Below are 20,378 nucleotides of genomic sequence, written 5' to 3' on the forward strand. Positions count from 1 at the left end.
GACAGCACAGGAAACATGAAGGGATGCAAATATGTTTTGCAAGAGGACTGCCAGTTCTAGGAATAAGTTATCAACAGTATCCAGTGCTTATGGAAATAAACTTAGGAGACTAGGAGAAAGTTGGAGACAGTGGTTACAAGTGAGGACCAAGAGGACTGAAGAAAACACCATAGGAATACAGAGAGAGATAATGGGGAGAGAAGGCTGAGGTGGGGCATACCACAAGTTCAAAAACTGCTTCACCTGATTCTGCAGATAGCATTTCAGAGGACAAAGAAATATGCTGTGGAGAAGGGAGACAAGAAACAGTAGACTACAGGAATGAGGAGATAAGGAGAGACGGGAAGGTCAGATTCTGATTACGTGGTGCATAACTGAGACTCTGCAACTTCTGTGACGTCTCAACTCTCAAGAGTGATGGATAAGTCAGGCTATTGGCAACTGCCACCTCCTGGCATTCTCTGCAGTCAACAGTGAGAGGTGGCTGTGACACCAACATTAAGCACCTCCAAAGGATGGTGTGAGGAGAAGCCTGCTTGGCGGCATTCAGTGAGGGCCAGCATTTTGTCTAAGGCAGTGCTGAGGCAGGATAGAACAAAGCTATTCCAGTAATGCATTTTGAACAGGAGGCCCAGAGGATGATTAAGTGGTGTGCCACGAATTATCACTCATGACAAAGATGGGAGAGCAAGGCAGGCAGAAGGGACAATCCAGCACTGCTTATGTGATTATCACAACCTATTTCTCTGCACATACTCTTCTCAAAACTGTTAGTTATAGTTTGTGTGACAGAATATGCAGGTGGAATTCCACAGAATTTTGATATCTACAAGAGAGAAGTTAAGTGTACTGACAGAATTGTAGACAACCGGGGAGACTGAATTTATTTTTCAATAAACCAAGCATGGGCCTCAAAGACTGCAATGCATTTATTATCAGTATTGTTAATTCTTCAGTTCTGCAGACAGTGTAATTTGAAAACAGTCTCAACTAGTCCTAAATTCTCTTTCCAATTTCACTTACTGAAATTGCTAGTCACATTATATTTCCGTGAGTGCTTGAAACCAGTGAAGATGACTGTTGCTGTCAAAGGAAGTGATTTCATCTTCCCTTCTCCTGGTCACTTTTTTTGTCTCAGATTCCTTCCTTGCGGACACACAAGTGTTTGTGCAGTGAATCAGATTGGGATTAAACCTAACGGAGTGAGAAAGTGATGAATTTGAGGAGAGTCAACCTTGCTAGGGCAGGATCAGCTTCCCCAGGACAAGGAATGGAGTCCACACTGCTCTCAGCTGTGGGGAGAGTCCTATCACAAGTCCCTGAACCCTAACCTTGTCAGACTGAAAACCATACAAATACAAAAAGAAAATACATTCACTAGTACATTTCATCTTCCTTGTTGGAGGTGCATTGCAAGTTTTCTCTGACGCAGCTCTGTTGTTAGTAGCACAATTCTCCACATTGCACTTTACACATATACATGTAGAACATCATCTTCCAGTTTGAAGATGTTATTTTTGTTCTTACCTAACTTAAAAAAATGATTCAGAAATCTAATACAGTGATTTTGAGATTTCTGAAGACAGGAGCAGTCAGTTATGAGTTTCAGCTAGATGATTTGGTTAGAGCTGAAAGTCATGCCAGATGCCCCCTGAATGGCAATTTCCCTTGGATTTACAGTAAGGTTTCATATTTTGCATATTACTCAGTATCATGAGGTTTTAATGATCCTTGGGCAACTTATATGGAAGAAAACATTTTTTTATATAGTTTTTCAATTATACAATTATGCCATTGCATAATTAGATGAATAGAATATTTACACTAGAATTTAACAATTTAACATGTACTATATGTTCTCTGTTTCTCAAGCATGAGAGCCCAGTCAGCTGACTAATTTTTTAATTCAGTTCTCATATACAAAGAATGTGAGGAACTAAAAAGAATTCCTTCAGACTTTTGTTATTTCTGCTAGTGTAGCCTTACATTTATTTTAATGTCAGTAGCTTGTAAGGCCATGGATTAAAATGCACGAGAGAACAATACTTTATTAGTATGTTTCCTAGCTCTTGTTGTCTGGAACAGTACAAAGGAAGCATTTGCAGAGAATTCCAAATGAACTAATTCTTGCTGACAAGGAATTCATGTCTTCTCATATGAAATATCCTTTATACACCAAGATCACAAGGAAAAATGCATGTTTTCACTGAACTCCTCACCTGCCCTCTACCCAAGAATACATCCCCTGCAAGGCTGTTTCTAAATTCCAAACCTCTCAGTAGCTGGAAGCAGATGGCCATTCTCTTAAATCAACTTTGCAGAGAAATGTTCCCTTCTTCTCCCAACAAACAGGGAATCTCCCCTCTTCCACTCCTGAGTTATTCTGGACCAAAGCCAATGACAACTCCAAGCTGCTGTATTTTAAGGCCACGCAGAGCAAGGGACATCCTGCAACAGTAATGTCAGTGACAAAAAATTCCAGCAGCTTTACATGAACCAAGTTCCTCCTATAAGGAAGATTCTCAGTTCTCTGCTAAGAGGAACAGTACTTACTAATATTAATAAGAATCCAATCTATCAGTTGTGGCCTTGGGATGTTTTCATACAAAGAAAACCTAACTCAGATGATTTTTAGAACTTATTTTTAAAATGCATCATTTATACTAATTCCTCTGTAGTTAGAGCTGGTTTTAAGAAGGAACCATAATAAATAGTTCTCAAATCACCTTCTGAAATTATAATGTGCGAGAAGTGATTATAGGAAGCAGCATTTGAATCAGATCTCAGGGGTGAGAGCAAGGCCAAGGAATTCCAGGAGTAATGCAGCTGAAACTTAGAGTTCATTTCTGGAACCTGACAGCTCAGACCTGAAAGGGAGGTTAAGCGAGAGACAGATTGTGCTTTGGGTATTTGATTCAAAAGCATAGCAACATGTTTTTGGATGTCTGTGAGGACATAGAAAGAGTATCTAGTAGATATACTTTCCACTTGAAAGAATAGCAAAAATGTCAAAGTCCTTGGAACATAATAATTACCATTTATATATATCTTTGAGTCATGGTCCATCTAATCTAGATCCTGCATCGAGACGTGATTATTACCAGAAACTTCAGAAGATGCAAGTAACTCTGCATTAGAGAGTGTGATGAAAAGCTGTTCTGCATGGAAAACTCATTTTAACATCTATCTGAAAAGGCTTCCAACCTCAAAATAGGTATCTCCCCTCTAACACCCATTGTATCATGAAATATTGTATGTCCAGATATTCTTGCAGCCAACAGATCTTTGTAGAATTTAAGGACAAAGGACAAAGAGATGGTTCAATCAAATAACGTGGTTTTTGTGTCATGGGACATGACATTTTACACAGTTACTGTTCTATAACTATATTTGATGAAAGCATCCCCTCTACGAAGGCATCCATTGGCAAACTGCAGACATGAAGGTGTGTAACTGCTTTCTCTTCTCCCAGTGGTTTGTTCTAATAACTGATCATCTCTACTCCTAAAGGTCTGTGTTTCTTTCACGTGTTGAAGCAGTTTGTGCTAAACTTTCCCCTGCTAGAGGAAAGAGCTTTCTGGTACACAGAAAACACTTCTTATGGGGACTGTTCTGCTCTGGACTCAAGCCACTTTGTCCTTTTTTACAAAGAAAATCAGCTGTGCTCTGCTATTTATCACAGCAAAGGATTTTTCCAGATCTCACAGTTGCTTGTTGCTCTCCTCTGTTTCCTCCCTATCTTTTCATTGTTTCTAAAGTGTGAGCACCAGTGCTAAATGTCATATATTCCGTATCAGTCTCCCCAGTGCTGAATGTGCAGATGTTATCAACCCCTTACTTCTACTTGCTATGTCTCTGCTTACTCACCCCAAGATCTTGACAGTTTTTCATAACACATGTTCACAACAGGAGCTTACATTGATTTGTGCTGACAGCAGAAACTCTAATTACTTCTGGAGTTGCTCCCTTACAGCTGATGCCCAGAACATGGTTCTGTAGGCATGACCTGCATTCTGCATTTACATTTATTAATTAATATCTGGTTGCATTTCAACACATTTTGTTTGAACGGGCTCAGCTTCCTTGATCCAAATCACTCCATATTATTGACAGGTCCAAACACCCTCTCTGAACCAGGCTCTCTGTTTGATTAGTATCAGCCAGAATTGTGGGGGTGAAGGGAAGAAGTCTTGGGCTTTGCACAGAGGGAAGTCAGGATTGTACTGAAAGACAGTTCCAGGCAGAGTTGGCTTTAGCCTGGCTTTGCTGCATCCATCACTCCTCAAAACTGAAGCAGTGGGAATATGAGCACATTGGTTTTATATGCTCGAAGTGTAGGCAGATTGCAGTCCGCTAATCAAATATGTGGGTCTCTAGCTGCTAAAATCTGTAACCACAATCCACATGGACTGCAATGGGGATATGAAATTGTACCTGAAGAACTGAAGATCAAATAAGAAATCCAATTATAAAGAAAGTGATGCTTTTCTGTCAGAATGTCTATATGAGAGGTTTTTGCAGATGTGGCACACAGTCTTGAAATGCTTAAGGTAAGAATAGTAATCATAGTCTATCTGTATTTTCAAGCCCTGCTTTGCACTGGAACAACCTCACATTTGCGAGGAATTTTCATCAACAGGGAAAGTTCCACTACAATGCCACAAAATCCCTCTCGCGCATCAGGTCAGAATGCGTCTGCTGATGGATCTACATAAGAAGACTTACGATATTTACACTCTCGCCCCCCGGGATTGCAACAGTAATTTTGGAGAGACAGAGTTATATCAGCAGAGCATTGTAGTTTAGGAATATGCTGTGGTGAGGGAATACAGTAAATAATCTGGAGTCTTTCTACAAATGACATTTAAAAACACCTTTGGGGCAGGGGAAAGAAGACGGAACAATTTTTTTAAAATGCACCTAAAACTCAGTAACTTCTAGTATCTCATTTTAACTAAAGATAGGTGAAATGAAATTTTACATGAAACAGAAGATATTCCAAGACTATGGGAAAGAAGTTCAAGCATTATGGTCAATTGTATGGTACCTACACAAATATATGGCATATATCCAAATGTTCCATGCTTATTTCTAAATTAATCCTTTTAATGCATTTAGCCATTGCTTTGAGTGTGCTATGCTCCTTTGTAATGTGTTTGTTTTTAAGAATATCAGTTAGCAAAAGGTGAAAGCAAAAAAAAAAGATCAGGCCAAATATCTGGAAGCCTGTACCAAATAAGGAGGTGATCTCTGTTTCTTTACAGTCACAGCAGAAAGAAATCCTGAAACCATTTTCTTTTGCAACATGAACCCTACTGGAAATGCAGAGATATAGGGACAATATCCAGTCCCTCATGAACGTTTTCCTTCTACTTTCCAGGACAGAATAACTCTGCAGGTACTTACACCTATCAAGCGCATCTTTCCCTAACCTACAAGTTATCTGCAAGTTGTTGTTGCCTCTCCAAAGGGCAGGGGTGGCTTTTGAAGACCTGCCTTGGTGCTTATCTCCTGCCTGGAGTTAAATGTGAGGGAGGTTAAAGTAGACATCTCAATATTACACCTCAGCTGGATTTGATGATCTTAATGGTCTTTTCCAACCTAAATGATTCTACAATTCCATTCAATCATCTCATACATATATATATGTCTATAAAGGTATCTTAGCTTTCCTCTACAAGAACTAGTGATTAGTTAGCTTAATGGACAAGATGTTGTGTTTATATTTGTGATAAATGCACTAAATTGCAGTTTTATTTTGGCCTCTTTACTTTAGCAGTAGCATTCAATATATACTTGCTCCTTTTTTAGGTCTTTCCAAACAGAGTTCTCTACACTATATATATCAAGGTCACTTTTCTCAAGAAAAAAAACAAGGAAGAAATGTAGCCTTTTTTCCTTCGCAGATGAAATCAGAGTGTGGCAATAACAGCTGTGGAGCCTGTCTGCCTGGGAGGCAGCCATCAGCCCAGCGGTGCTGCTGAGGACACGTACTGCTGTTCATTTCTGCAACTGCCCAGAGACACGTGCTGCACCACAGGAAACACTGCCAAGGGCAGATGGGACGAACCGGTGTGGGATGTAAAATATTCATCACACCTGCTTGGTGCAAATGAACATGAACAGTGGGAATATCCCTGTCTGCAGAAGGGAAACTACTCACTGGGCTCTCTTTTACAGCTCACAGAGCTGCATACACACAACCATTTCTGTCTCTGCACCACCCAATGTATGTGGGACTCCTTGGCTGCCCTCACATTGCACTTAGGTGATGCAATCAGGTCATCTCACTGTCTGGTCCTTCTCCCTTGGTGCCTGTAACTGTGACCCTGTTGGTGATTCCAGACGCTGTGATGCTCCAGCCCTATCCCTTATACAGTCACTGAAAACACGTCTTCCCAGAGGATACATGAACAGCAGACCAGACCATACATGTGTGCTTGTGTGCATGCACATGTATGTACCCATGCACACAAACACATGACTATCTCCTCATATAAATCCCCCAATAAACTAAACATAAGGTAATCTCCTGACTCAGTCACTTTGACTCCCCACTTTTAATTGGGCTATTGCCTATTTAGGTGCTAAGCACTCCAGGACTGCAACATCATCTTTATGTCATCTGTAAAATGTCTAGCACTCTGTTGGGATAACTGCAGGACAACAAAAATTTTAATGTCTTGACTTCTAATGTGAACATTACATGGAGCTCAAAAAAGAGGAATACATTAAGTCTGCCAAGTAGTATCTGTTTTCAACACATCCAGTTCAATCCAGACATCCTTTTGTGACTTGTTCTGTGTAACTTGATTAAACAAAAGCTAATGTTAACTTAAACAGGTTGTACTGCACTAACAATAAGAAGGTAGAGATTGATTTTTCAAGTGAAGCTAGACTTTATGTTTTGTGATGGCTAAAACCGTATTATTTCTACAATTAAAAAGCTGGCACATCATTGGTTTGATGGACATTTAGAATTGACAGACCTTTGTTATAGATTGTTCCTCTTACTAGACTGTAGAAGGAGTAAAATAACTTGAAAAAACTTCAGTTCTATTGCATTGATCATTATTGCTAATATTATTATGATGCCTATACACATCATTACTGGACATGTCTATATCAATGTAGCCATGCCACTTTGCCCTGAGGGAACGTAAAATCACCAAACAAAAGTATTACTGCCAGAGGTCTGAAGATACAAGCAGGGAGAAGGTAGGAAAGGCCATAGATGTGTATCTGAGGGCCAGAGAACTTCTGGGATGCTATGATGGGCATCTCCAGGTGAGGCTTCAGCCACAGAATGAGCTAGCAGGTGATACCTGAGGTTGGCTACATGGGAGAGAGGAACATGGATCTGCCAGAGGGAGGACAGGTTACTGGAAAGTAACTATCAGTATGTAAATATGTGTCAAGTTATTCGGTGGTCACTGCTTTTTCTGAGTGGGGAACTTAGTATTTCACTTCTCTCTATGTTTATTGCAACCTTCCTTAGATTATCTTTTTTCAAAGATTTCATTTTGAAATGACTGTTGAAGATTATCTGTGAATTGAGGCATGGCCTCCTCCTTTACAGCAACATTATAGAGTGACATTTAGTCTCATCATAAATATTTTAAAAACAAAAGAAGTGCTGAAAGGTATGTCTCTGAAGGGAGGTTCGTCTTTTTGACTCCCAAAAAGAGGATGGCATTCCTCTGACCCAGACAGGCCAGATCTCATCTACCCCACTGCTAATGAGAGTTATGAGTCTTTATACGCTCCTCTTTAGTGGAAACTTTGTCTAGCCTCACCAGATTTCCTCTATTCTATATAAAAAAATTTCTATAAAATTTTATTTGTTAAATATTTCTGTTCTGTCATGGAAGACGAAAAATTCTTCAAATTCTGGTGTGATTAACACTTTCATATATGCACCTTGTACATATTGATCAACAATGAATTGCTCTGTCACATTCTTAATAGAAATCTTGGTATAGTATCTCTGGAGAATAACCGATGAACCAATCAAAGAAAAAAACTCCAACAAACACAAAACACCACAAAACAAACAATGATTGATCTGAGGAATTTGCCTTTGCAGTATGTACCCAGCAGTAGCTGCAGTACTACACTGCTTAACATGTCTGTGGGCCCTGTTTGAATTCCGTATCTACCTTGCTGGTGTTGGAGTTGCCTGAAAGAGAATATTAGAATCATTTATGTGGAAAAGACTGCTAAGATCATCAAGTCCAACCTTAACCCAGCACTGCCAAATCCACCATTACACCATGCACAGCATCTACACATCTTTGAAATCCTCCAGGGACAGTGACTCAATCACATCCCTGGACAGCCTGACAACCAATGCCTGACAACCCTTATGGTGAAGAAATTTTTCCTAATATTCAATCTAAACCTCCTTCAGCACAACTTGAGGCCATCTTCTTTTGTCCCATCACTTGTTACTTGGGACTTCTCGTCCCTTCAACAGTCCAGGAAAGGTAATTTAGAAACATCTAAAGTTACAGCTCCTGTTCAGGTAATTTTGAAAATGAAATTGTTAGTTCAGAGACTAACAAGTCAGAGATGAAGGAAGTTATTAATTCAGAGAAAGTATGCCTAATTCCAAGTTAGTTCACAATAATTTCCATTTATCTGATGAACAGAGTTTGACGTTATAAATGGTTTTAAACCATTTAATAGCTCCAAAATCACTCTGCGACAGGTCTAACCACTGCATGTGCACGAAAGCCACACAGAGTCCATGAAAGCACTATTCCAGACTGCCTTTACCAAGAACAGGTAGTTCACATGTTTAGAGCTAATCCTGCTTATAGATTTCTGGCACAAGGTACTGACCCAAGAGTGTCAAAGTCTCTAGATGCTAGAATTGTTATTCACTATGGAGGTTTTATTTTTCTGATGAAGCAAAAGTTTTGTGGCAAAATGCAGACACCTTGAGTCCAAAATATATCTTTTGGAATATTTTGGTATCGACAGATCAAAACCATGGCTCTAACAAACCCTGCCCAGATGCATATTGGATTTCTTTGGATGGGCAATGTGATGATTACAGGGCTTTTTTTCCCAGTAAGCACAAGCACCCTGGACTACTGATGGGGTCGCAGTTGAGCATCTAACTCTGATAGAGATTCTCCCATTGTCCTCTGGACTGGAGAAAACTTGAAAAAAATTGAATTCCCAAGCTCCCTGTGGCAGAAACAAAGGCCAAATCTAATAACAGGTTGGAAAGTGAACAGTTATTCAGCAACTCATGGTGTCGATGTGACCTGAGAATGGCATGACCATTGTTGCTTGGAAAGAACAGGATCCTTAACTACGCGTTTCCACTGACTCCTTTGCTGAACTCAAAGAACAGCATAAAAACACTGTGATTTGGGTTTTGTCTGTCCCCTGTATGAATAGAGGCCACAATAGCACTGGACTGTATTAATCATCACTACTTTTCACTCCACTCCAAATGTGTTGCCAAATCCCTCAAGCCCACCAGAAGACATTTATCCTTCTTGGAGGCTGACATCATCACAAGAGCCACTCCTGATTCTTATTCTAGCTTTTTCCTCTGAATGCAGTATGAAATCAAAGCTGTGAAAGTCAGTTGCTTATGCAGAGATCAATAATACAAAGGGAGAAAATAAGTTCACTTCTACCTGATGCTTGGCACACACTTTTAAATATATTTCTCCTCAAGGACAACATGTAAATAAAGAGCTCTTTAATTTTTAATGGCCACTTAAAACCTCTTCAATACGAGTACTAAAATGCCTGGGGCTTTTTCTTTTTTGTCTCAAAATTTGAAATATTTATGCGTAACTAACAAAATTCTTCTCCAGGGAAGGGATATAAACATACTCTAATTTCGGGTGTTGTTTCAAAACAAGGCCATGTAACTATACCAGCGCTTCCCATGGAAGCATATTCTTCCACCTCCTCAAACCAAAATTTGTGCTACTTGTTGCAGCAGTGTCTGTGAGAAGGCCACTGAAGACAGAGGGAGAAGCCAAGAGGTCCCTTACACTTTTTTTCTTCTGTTTTGCAGGGACTGAAGCAGAGCTGGCCACGCTGTCTGGAAGCAGTGTAATGTTCAGTTATCCAGAGGATCAGGAGACGAAAGATATTTTAGGGGCTTTAAGGTTTCTATGCCTTACCTACTCACTGCTTGTCTTTTAGCATCCATAGCAAATAATCAGGGGCCTGCAGAAGGTAATTTCCTTCATTTCACAAACCCTGATCCATTCCTCGGTTAGACTGACCATGTGTGAGTGGCCTGCATGTCCCACAGAAGCTGCATTACAGAGTATTCATTATAAGGCTTGCAAGTAAAGGAGAACTTCTGGATTCTTACCCCTCTGTTTTACCATAACTAGTAGCCCCCAATACCAAATCTTGTGATTTTCTCCTTAAAAAGCAGTTTAGAAAGCTCTAAATGATGACAAAGCTTCTAATTTTTTTCCTGTCAAATAAAAGTGTTTTGTTTTTCTCAAAATGAGTTTGATTCATGACCCTAAACTTTTAGTGTTCAATGAGTCCAATGTGTCTGTTTTCCAAGATACAGAGTGAAAATAGTAACATGCTCTGATTGCTCTGATCTCCAGCAGGAGCAATGAAAAGACTGAACTTGCTCAATACAGAACATCTAACCAAGATGTAATTGTAAGGGGGAAGGAGCGGCACTTTTCTAAGGACTATTCTTGGGAAAGCAGTACCCCTGAAAGCTAGAAGGTCAACCTTTCTGGCAAGTGCTGGCTTCTTACCACTGTGCCACTATGAGGCACAAACAACAGATACATTTCTCCTAAACTTATTCTCTGAGACAGTTGTGAAAATAAACTATTTTCAGCTCAGCCTGAGATAATCACTTGAAATGCTAGCCCAAATTAATGTTTTGGAGGTAATAGTGGGAAGTGCCAAGCAACTTATAAATAGTGTGACCAATTTTGCCTCTAGCACAAGCAATCATTAGCATTTGGCCAAGGAGGTTATATGACACTGGGTGGCATATTGTCCATTCACAGAACAGAAACATTACTCTGAAAAAGACACACAAGCACACATCTATCTGTTATTCGAACGAGGGGAAAGGTTTTCCTTGTCCATCCTAAATTTTGCAGGACATTGCTACATGCATTTACTTGTCTGTAAGATGTGTATTGTACATCCACTCAAAAGTAACTCACGCTTAGATGTGGAGACAAAAACACACACTGGTTACCAGTGACACACCTTTCATAGTGCTGGTAGACACAAAGTTCTGGAATGCCATCAAGTCACGCAGTGTTGTCCCAACTCTTGTTCGGGACATTTGTCTGGTTACTCTATTCCCAGCTGATCTGACTGACCTCAAGTGCTGGGGGCTGTCCTGAGCAGTTTTTCCCTCATGATGAAAACTGCAGCATGAGGCCACGCTGCAGGTCTGGAAACTCCTTCATGCCCAAGCAGAGCGTGGGACAGACTACCTCAGAGTAACCCTTTCCCTTATCTGTGCTTACCCTTGGGATCTGCAGCTCAGAAAGTATCCCTTCCCTCACATGCACTGTAGCTCTGGAGTTCTACTCTAAAATTTCAGAGGCAGAACTTGCTATTGGGACTTCACTTATTGGATGCTTGGATTGGCAGAAAGTCATTAGCCCAGTTTCCAGGGCCTTGGCACATTTTGGCCATGACAGCCCTCAGCACAAACATGTCTTCTATGAGTGTACTAGTGTCACTTTAGAGACACTAAAGTGGGTTTTTATTCTCTCCCTATGTATGTCTGGAAGGACTTTTCCTCTAGAATTTGTTACTTTGGATTACTGTCCTTTAGGTGGCACTATTACCACTTCCAAGAGGGATCACTGCTGGATACGTTGCTTAACAGGACTGAAACTGGGCCAGGACTGTCACTGTCACTGGGCTAACAAGCCAGAGCCGGCCAGGACCGACTCCAATCAGGGGGAGCCCTTCGAGATATTTGCTCTAAAAAATCTTCATGGTATCCTCTTCATAGTATCACTTCAGCTTCTGACAGTTCACTTTGGAGAACCCCTCACAGCACAAGGGTTGTATTGGAATGATGAACATCTGACATTAAGGATAAAGTTAATTTACTCCCCTTCAGAATAAATTTGAAGCAGTTGTCAAAGTCAACAAGAGTCATATGTGCACATATGAAGGTCTTTAATACATCTGTTAATTAAATAATAATTAAAAGCCATGCTCTCTACCAGCACTGCAATCATTATTTTTCATAATTAGCTAAATGCTTATGTCAGAACCACTGTTTTAATTTTTTTGTGTCTACTGCCCCAAACATAAGCAGGTTTGTATCACCTGCTTATGTTGCCTAGACTTTTCCTGAATATAGCAAATTGGTTTAGCTGGCATTTAATGGGTCTGTATTAAATATTGCTACATGTTGTGCACTCCTTGATGTCAATTAAGTGAATCTTGCCCATTAAGAACATTTTCAACTAAGAAAGAGAGATGAGTCCAGGATATTATTCAGCAGTAGTCCGAAACAGCCAGAAAACAAATCCAACAAAACTCAAAGAAAATGGTCATGTAGTCTGAAGGTTGCTACAAGTGCCTAAAGTTGGAAAGCTCTCAAAGAAGCTGCTAGTGTGGTTCAACATTCTTTATTACATATGCACACTCTCTTTCTTCAGCTAAACATGTCTGTTGGACATGTTTATTGGACATGTCTGTTGCACTGGAGCTTTCCTCAGCTTTGGAGAGGGAACAGGAACAATGTGAGCAAGACAAGAGAGCCACGGTCATGGGTAAACTCCTACCTGCATGCAAAACACTGGTCCTTGGGCTTTTTCTAGGATTCAATCCTGTTCTTGCTGGCTCAGAGCACATTTTCTAACAGAATTTAAGTCCAAATCAGAGAAAAATCTCTGTTTTGGACATTGTTATGGTGTGGGGTAAGGAGAGAGAGAGAGATACTAAAATTTGAACACAGGAGACTAAAAGCCTAAGAGACGCTCCCTTAGTACCAAAATAGAATTGAGCCCTCTTCTGAACAGAGTGGAACTCCAGCTTGACAAATCCACCCCAAACTTCTCTGGAATAACGCCACACCTTTTTCCTAAATGAGTATTTTTCCTTTACCAAACTGCAGTTCCACTCAGATCTCAACCATTTTGCCTGCAGGCTTCTCAGAAACACACACAATTGTTATTATTTTTATAGTGTAAGAAGTTTTTTTTCCCATGCTGCCCTAACTCAAAGCCAGTTATCACACTTTTGTTCAAGCTTTCGAACAATAATGTCATCTCAGAAAATGTCTACAGATCGTATTTTCTAATGACACTCAAAAACTTGGGAGTTTGTGTCTATGTTGCAAGACAGCCAACTGCCCAGTTACGCAACTACTTGAGTAGTCCCAGATTGTCCCATTACATGTAGGCTCTCAACTTTAGCAGCAGTCTCAAGCCTCCCTGGAAGTCTCAGACAAGACAGGCAAGCACCTCAAGCAGAAACTCAGACCTTCGGTTCTTTAAGTAGTCTTCTCAAAGTGCTCACTTGCCTGCATGCACTAGAAATGGAGGCTAAAGCAGCCATACTGCTAACTTAGGTACCACATCTGGGTTTCTAATGGAGAACTGGTAGGCTCACGGTGCCTGTACGTCTCCTCATCCAGGGAAGCCTGTGTTGTCTTTGCCTGGGAGAGGTCTGAAATTCCACAGGTGTATTATTTTTCACCTCCAGGCACTCAAGAGAGGCACTACTGCAATCTCGAGCTGACCTGATAGCACAAAGTACAAAGGAGTTGGGAACATGAGGCACAGCTATGCTTGGCCAGGAAAGATCCCTAAGTTGTTCAGTTCAGGAGGCATTCTCAGGACAGACATAACATGCACCAACAGAATGAGAGTCATCTCAAAGCTCAGTTGCAGCAGCTGTTCTCATTTAAAGCATATCCAGAGGAGATGAAGAAAATATACCCAAGCTTCCAGAATTCCTTCAGCAAATTGTGAATGAGGCATGTGATGAAAAATCTCTCCCTAGTGGGCAATGCATAGACAAAGATGAGCAGACAGTGCTCTGCCTTTTTCTGTTTCCCTCTGATTTAAACAAGGATTAATACTCCACAGTCAGCTAAAAAAAAAGAAAAAGGTTAGAAATGCCCAACAAGTCCAGAAATGTCAAGCCTAAAGAAAAATAGAGGCGGAAGATCTCCTGGGAAGTTATTTAAAATATTTAGGACATTTTAAAAATTCCCTGTTTTTTTCAGTTGAGTGAAGCTCCCCCTGGCAAGATCAGTTCCTACTTAGGGAACAACGTGAACTGCGGTTGTTTTTTCAAAGGTAACCTTTCCCACAAATATAAAAAACCCCTCAAACTAAATAAAATATTTCAGAATTTGTAAAGACTGATTGAATCTGAGTTTTGTTTTCTTGGTGTTCTTTCTACCATTTAACACTGAAAGTTTATTCTTATTTCTTCCAAAAGTAGACAAAAAGGCAATCAAGGATATTATCCGAATCTTGAGTCCTACTGTTGGTAATTGTCTCAGTTTTTACAAAGTAGCTGGGACACCAGCTTTACCTGGGATGGTATAAAATACATGGGCATCATGTGAACCAGGCCTGGACCTTACAGCCCAGCTACATTTCCCACTAAACAGTTTTTGAAATAAGCAAGACCTGCAAGTCTTTCATGATTGCATTTGTGATCTTAAAATGTATTCATTTTGACTTGAGTTTAGTTAAATAAATAAGCTTCGCTAATTACCGACAACATTTTCTTTATGTTCTCTGTACCTAAGGAGTGCAATCTTCTAAATGTTGAGATAATGTTATTCTAACCTCTCCAGGAATTGGTAACTCTGTAACAGAGACACTCTGCCTGATCCAAGGGGAACAGGAAGAGTAGATAACTTTTCAGGGAAAGAAAATTGTTTCCTTCATCTAACACCTTTGGCTAAATGCATGGATTGTTTTTGCAGTTGCTCACAAGTGTCAACACTTCAGTTACACTTTCTATTCCAGTTGTACTGCGACTATTCCAGAGACTGCGACTTCACTCTTAAAAACATCCTGAAGCCCCTCCATGCTTGTGACAAATACTTCAGTCAAAATTCTTCCTTTTCCAAGTTTCTGAACTTTTAATTTCAAATATATGGAATCAAATTATTCAACCTAAACAACCGGATGACATCTACAATCAACACACGATTACTTTGGCCACCCAAATCCCAAGCTTGGTGACTTGACAAAGGTGCCAGAATCCCCTTGCCTTTGCAGATTTTCCTTCTACGATTCTATGAAATTTTAATTCCTTTTTCATAATAACCATTGCAAAGAAATTACATGCTTTGGTCCCAAGAACAACTTTTCAGTGACTGTGGAATAACTTTGGGCAAGGGACAGGTGTAAAGGTGAAGTATCTTTTCAGTGGTAAGAAGTACCCATTGCACTTACCTGCCTGAAAAAGTACTGTGTTGTTATAGCAAAGACATCAAAGCCACAGTTGGCCCTTTTAAGCTCATCTTGAATATTAATTAGTTGCCGGGACTGCTCATCACACTTTTCCTTCAATCTCTGAATGAACTGCTTTTCAGTGTCTCGACCTTCTCCTGGTTTGGGGGAGAACCCATTCTTTGGGGTGGTAGGCCTTTGCTTGGGATGTCCTACAAAGGAGAGAAGAAAAGACCATTCAGGTCACTTACTTATATGTATAGACATGACCCTTATATGTTTCTAAGGCCTTTGGGACTCATCCCTACAAAAGAAAAAATGGTCTGTAGCACTCACACAGAACTTTAAGACTTTCAAAAAAAGCAAGAACACAGTGGCTAGGGGCCAAAGTTCAAAGCTTTTTAACAGTCATATCACCTCAGGCTCTGAGCCTGAAGGTCTTGTACAAGTTGGGAAGACTGTCCTAAAAGTGTATCACTGAGAACTGATGTTAGAGGAAGGAATCACCTCACCTGTGTTAGACATCTACAAAAACAGACGTCTGCATGTTGATGTGCAATGCTGGATTCTCTTAAATGGCAGTGAGAGAAATGGGCACTTCCAGGTCAAGATTCCCTTTGTCTTACTGTGGATGTGGAAAACAGCTATTTGACATTTATATTTTGCACATGATTCCTTTGTCCACCTGAACCCCATGCTTGGTGACTTGACAGAGGTGCCAGTTTGCCTTTGTAGATTTCCTTTTGCCTCCAAATAGGACAATGAGGAATCAGAGTTGTCCCTCCCTGAATGCAAACACAGCATGGGTTGCTTGCTATTGGGATATCACAGTTTCTTTTTATCAACAATCCTGCAGTCTACCTTGACAGTTCCCCTTGCTCTCACCCTTACAACACATCTAAAGTTGCAGCATTTAACAGGTATGTATGCAAGTGCCACCAGGTACTGTGTAAGGCTGATGAGTTACATCACTGGCTCTTCATGGCTGCTCTCTCTGCATCATTGGTCACACCAGAATCACTATATGGTTTGCCAGAAGAAATAGGCCCAGACTCTGGCTCCTCTGATGTGCTCCAAGTTGGCTTGAAGCAAGCCCGATCCTGTACAAATGTCTGAAAGCACTAGTGTAGCTTGTGTTTAGGATATCAGCTCAAATACAGTGCCACATTCATGTGAATTGCACAAGAACTAAAGCTTGCTCATGGTAAGCCACTGAAGGACAGTGAGGCTTTTTTCCTAAGTTCATATCCTGCTTGAGTCAGCTATCAATTTCTCTGGATATACTCAGTTATGAGGATGAAGCAAGAAGAGGCAGTGTCCTGGTAGTGTCAGGCTGCTCAAGCCAGCGCTCGGACAATCTGTTTTGTCTTTACCTTTCTAGCTTTCTGAGAACTCTCCTCTGCAAACATTTATGGCCAGCTGGACATCACCTTTGCACAGCCTACTGATTATTTTTTTTGCTACCCTCAGTCTCTCCTCAGCTGATATACTCTTTAACTCACTCCTGAATACCGGCCAGGAATCTCTGCCTCTCTTCCACAGATCCTCCCATTAGTGTCCAGCTGTTAGCCTAGGAACTAAAGTCAGTAAGAAAGGGGGAGAAAATAAGAGTCAGACACCTTAGTCCCATGTGTTACTAGAGATGATGGGCATGGGTCTGGAACATTTCTGCGTTAGCAGAAAGGGTCAGGTATGCAAGAATATGAAAAAAAAAAGGACAGTTTGTAGTTTTACAGTCTTGTAGAATACAGTTCCTGAAAAACAATACAGAAACAATGTCTCCAACCAGTCTTCAGCAATGAATGTAACAGGGGACAGTCTTCTGCTGTGGATACTACCTACACCTTTCCTAAAAACCTGAAGAATCCTTCCACAAAGATGCCTCTGATGGTATGATTCTGAGACAATTTGTAAAGTGGAATATTGTTCCAGAGGTAATTTTGTCAGATGTGCTTTAGACCTTTTAGATCTTTAAGACCATGGCCTAAGTGTGCAAATGGATCCTTAGGGCAATTTTACTAGATGAGGCAGGGAAACAGTATGGCTTTGACAGAGCAATACCCCAGGAACTTATTCCTACTTTTTCAGGTCCTCAGCTTGTGTGGAGCTATTGGGAGCATATCTACCAACTTGCCCAACTACGTCCTGGCTCCAGGCTAAGCTTACAGGGATCTAGCTCCAGCAGAAATGCTCCCTCATGTCTCCAACTATCTCATAGTACAACTGCAAAGAGCTACAAGTGCAAAACAAACTTTGAAACTCTTTGTGTCCATGTCTTGAATTTGCAAAAAAAGAATACCAGGTTTCGCAATATGTAGAGGCTAGTGTCATGTTGTTGCAAGACCTAAGTAGTACAATACAAGGAGTTTCTGTCATTAAGAGAGTTCAGCCAGAGAGTTCAGCTATTGCCCTTTATCCATTTTTTTGTCAGTTAAAGCCTGTGAATATTTTTTTGCATGGAATGGTATTTTCTTACAGATTCTTCTGTTCATGTCAAAGGGCTCTTAACTGTAGGGCAGTAGGTAATATCACAAATAGGTAGGTACCTATCACAGTAGGTAATATCACAAAATAAGAAATTCATAAAACCAATACCCATAAATATCTGTCTTTTTAGAATAAAAATCTTGGGTAGTTTAAGCAGCACAGTGGTGTTACAACAGAAAGCTTAGGGAGAAGCGTAGAGGAAAGCCCTTGAAATCAGTCCAGTTTTAATTAAAACAGAAACCGATGAGGTTGTTTTGTCTTATATCTTTCTAGCCTTCCTGTTCACTGGAAGATTTGAAGTGCACATCTCTGTGTTGTCCTTGTCAGTATTATAAGCTGTCCTTCTAAATTAAACAGTGCTATTCTCCTCAGGGATAAATCTGAATTTCTCGGTTCATTTGGGTCTGAAAGGCAGCTTACTAAGCTTATTCTGCCATTGATGTCTCTCTTCTGTTGCTCTGCACAAAACAGGGTATATATTAATGATGCTGACCCTGATCCTGAATGTCCTTTTTGCTGATGGTGGGACCAGGGGGGCAGACCCAGTATACTCTGAAATCACTGAACCCCTTTGATCTGCTTCAAAACTCCCAAGTCTTTTTTATCTACCTGAATGTTTGAACCAAGAAGACATAACAAGTCTATACTCATAATTAATACAGTCCATGAGGATTTAGATGGGAAATGCAATTTATTTGCCTTTTAACTGTCCAATTTCTGACATTCTGGTAAGGAAAGTGAGCAAATTACTTTGAAACAATTGATATCAAGCAGCCTGTACAATGATAGATGTCAGAAAAGGGTAGCACTGTCCTAAAATGGAGTGGAAGGAGAGCACCTGCATCTAGGGACATCTGCTCCTAGACAAAGATTTCAGGGGTAGTAATGCATCAATAGATAAAATTGAGATCCCTAAAAGTCTCTGCATCTCAAAACTCCCTTGCAAGTCTTCAGGAGGACTGATCCAAATCCTAAAGACTAGATTTGAGCCTAAAAAAAGGTGTATGACAGTCAAAAACCAGCACTAATTAAAAGGAACTGAATGTGAGGACACCAGTAACAGAAGAAAATACCTAAAAACAGCACTCAGAAATTTTAGAGCCTGCTCATGGCCAGATGTAGGTGTGATGGAGTTACCTGATGCAGGAGTTTGTGATCCTGATGGAGGAAAACCTGTGATACTGCCCCTTGGCACTAGCTACACTCACTCTGTTCAATGGCTGCTTTGACTGTTTTTGAAATTGTTAAGTAGGTGAAAAAATTGTCTGCCTTTATTGCTTTGTTAGTGCTGTTGTTATTTTAAAGAATGCCAAAGGCTACTCTAAAAAAATAAGTGAAGATGAGGTTTATTTTCCTACTTGATCCTTACAGTGATAAACATCTTTAGATTGTCTTAATTTCAGACAATCAAGCTGAACAAATTCTAAATCAGTCTGATGGACAGAGGTCAGTTTCTCAACCTCTCATGAGAAAGAAGAAATCTTTGAGGCCTCATGAATTGGATACGCCAAAAATTTAAGCCTTGAAAATCATTCAGTCACCCGTGGAAATGCAGGTCTCCTTGACAAGACAAATATACAGTACAAATATGCCGCTCTTCCATTTTGCTTTCTAATTCTCAAAGAAGCAAATCAGCTGTGCTATAACATGCTGCTACAGCCACAATCAGTGCTGATGCTTAAACTGGACTCTGACCGTTACAAACACTGGTGAGCTTCTGGTCTGGCACTCTGCAACAGATTCTTCTCTGGATCTCTCTTGGTGATCTCATTAGGTGAAAAACAGTCTGTAAATTATATGATTCAGAGGACATCGTTAAGTTCACCTTTTTACTCTAATATCTTTGTAAGGAGAAGAATTGTGGGTCCTGCTGGTGCCTGGTAAGACTAAATTTAACCTTCCATTTTCTTGATTTTGTTGGTTGAGAAGGAGAAGAATAGGGACTGAGTTTAGTAAACATGAAGAGACTCCTGATGCAAGTCATAGGAGCTGAAGAGTTGTTCTACATGCTTTATATTTTATCAAATAAAGCAACATGGGGTTCTACCCCCATAATTATATCTGACATATCATATAGCCGCAGAGATGACATTTTAAGATCCAAGTAGAGTCTGAAAAATGAGGCAACAGAAGATAAACTTCAAGCACAATGAAATTAGTGGGACCATGCACGCTCATTTCAGAAACATTTACATCAACCAAAGACCAGTCTTACAAAAGCCTTTAGGCACCTTATACATTTGTCATTGTACACTTAGACATAAAGAGAAACAAGTTATCCTCATTTTAGTAAACAAAGGTATTATTCAGAAATGCTAAAACCATGTGGTTTACCCAGTATTGAAGGGCAAATTGACAATGTCCCAATAGCACTTTGAAGGTTATTTCTATAGATAATCTCTTTTCCAATTATGTGTAGAAATAGCCCAGGAAATTTACTGCCTCTGCATAAAAGTAAGAGTAGATTCTGAGTAATATATT

The 20,378-nt window shown here is 40.2% G+C and overlaps 1 protein-coding gene across 3 annotated transcripts in view; it reads right to left on the reverse strand.

Moving 5' to 3' along the window:
- MTUS2 (microtubule associated scaffold protein 2) overlaps positions 1-20,378 on the reverse strand; it is a 247,886-nt gene that overhangs the window by 36,944 nt on the left and 190,564 nt on the right. For all 3 annotated transcript variants that reach the window (XM_039386853.1, XM_027727135.2, XM_027727133.2), the window contains exon 7: positions 15,414-15,622. In XM_039386853.1, the coding sequence (XP_039242787.1) occupies positions 15,414-15,622 (209 nt within the window). The remainder of the gene's footprint in view (positions 1-15,413; positions 15,623-20,378) is intronic.

This window comes from Pipra filicauda, unplaced genomic scaffold, assembly GCF_003945595.2.
Source record: "Pipra filicauda isolate LSUMZ 115617 unplaced genomic scaffold, ASM394559v2 scaffold50_size3627746_pilon, whole genome shotgun sequence".
NCBI classification, from domain to species: Eukaryota; Metazoa; Chordata; class Aves; order Passeriformes; family Pipridae; genus Pipra; species Pipra filicauda.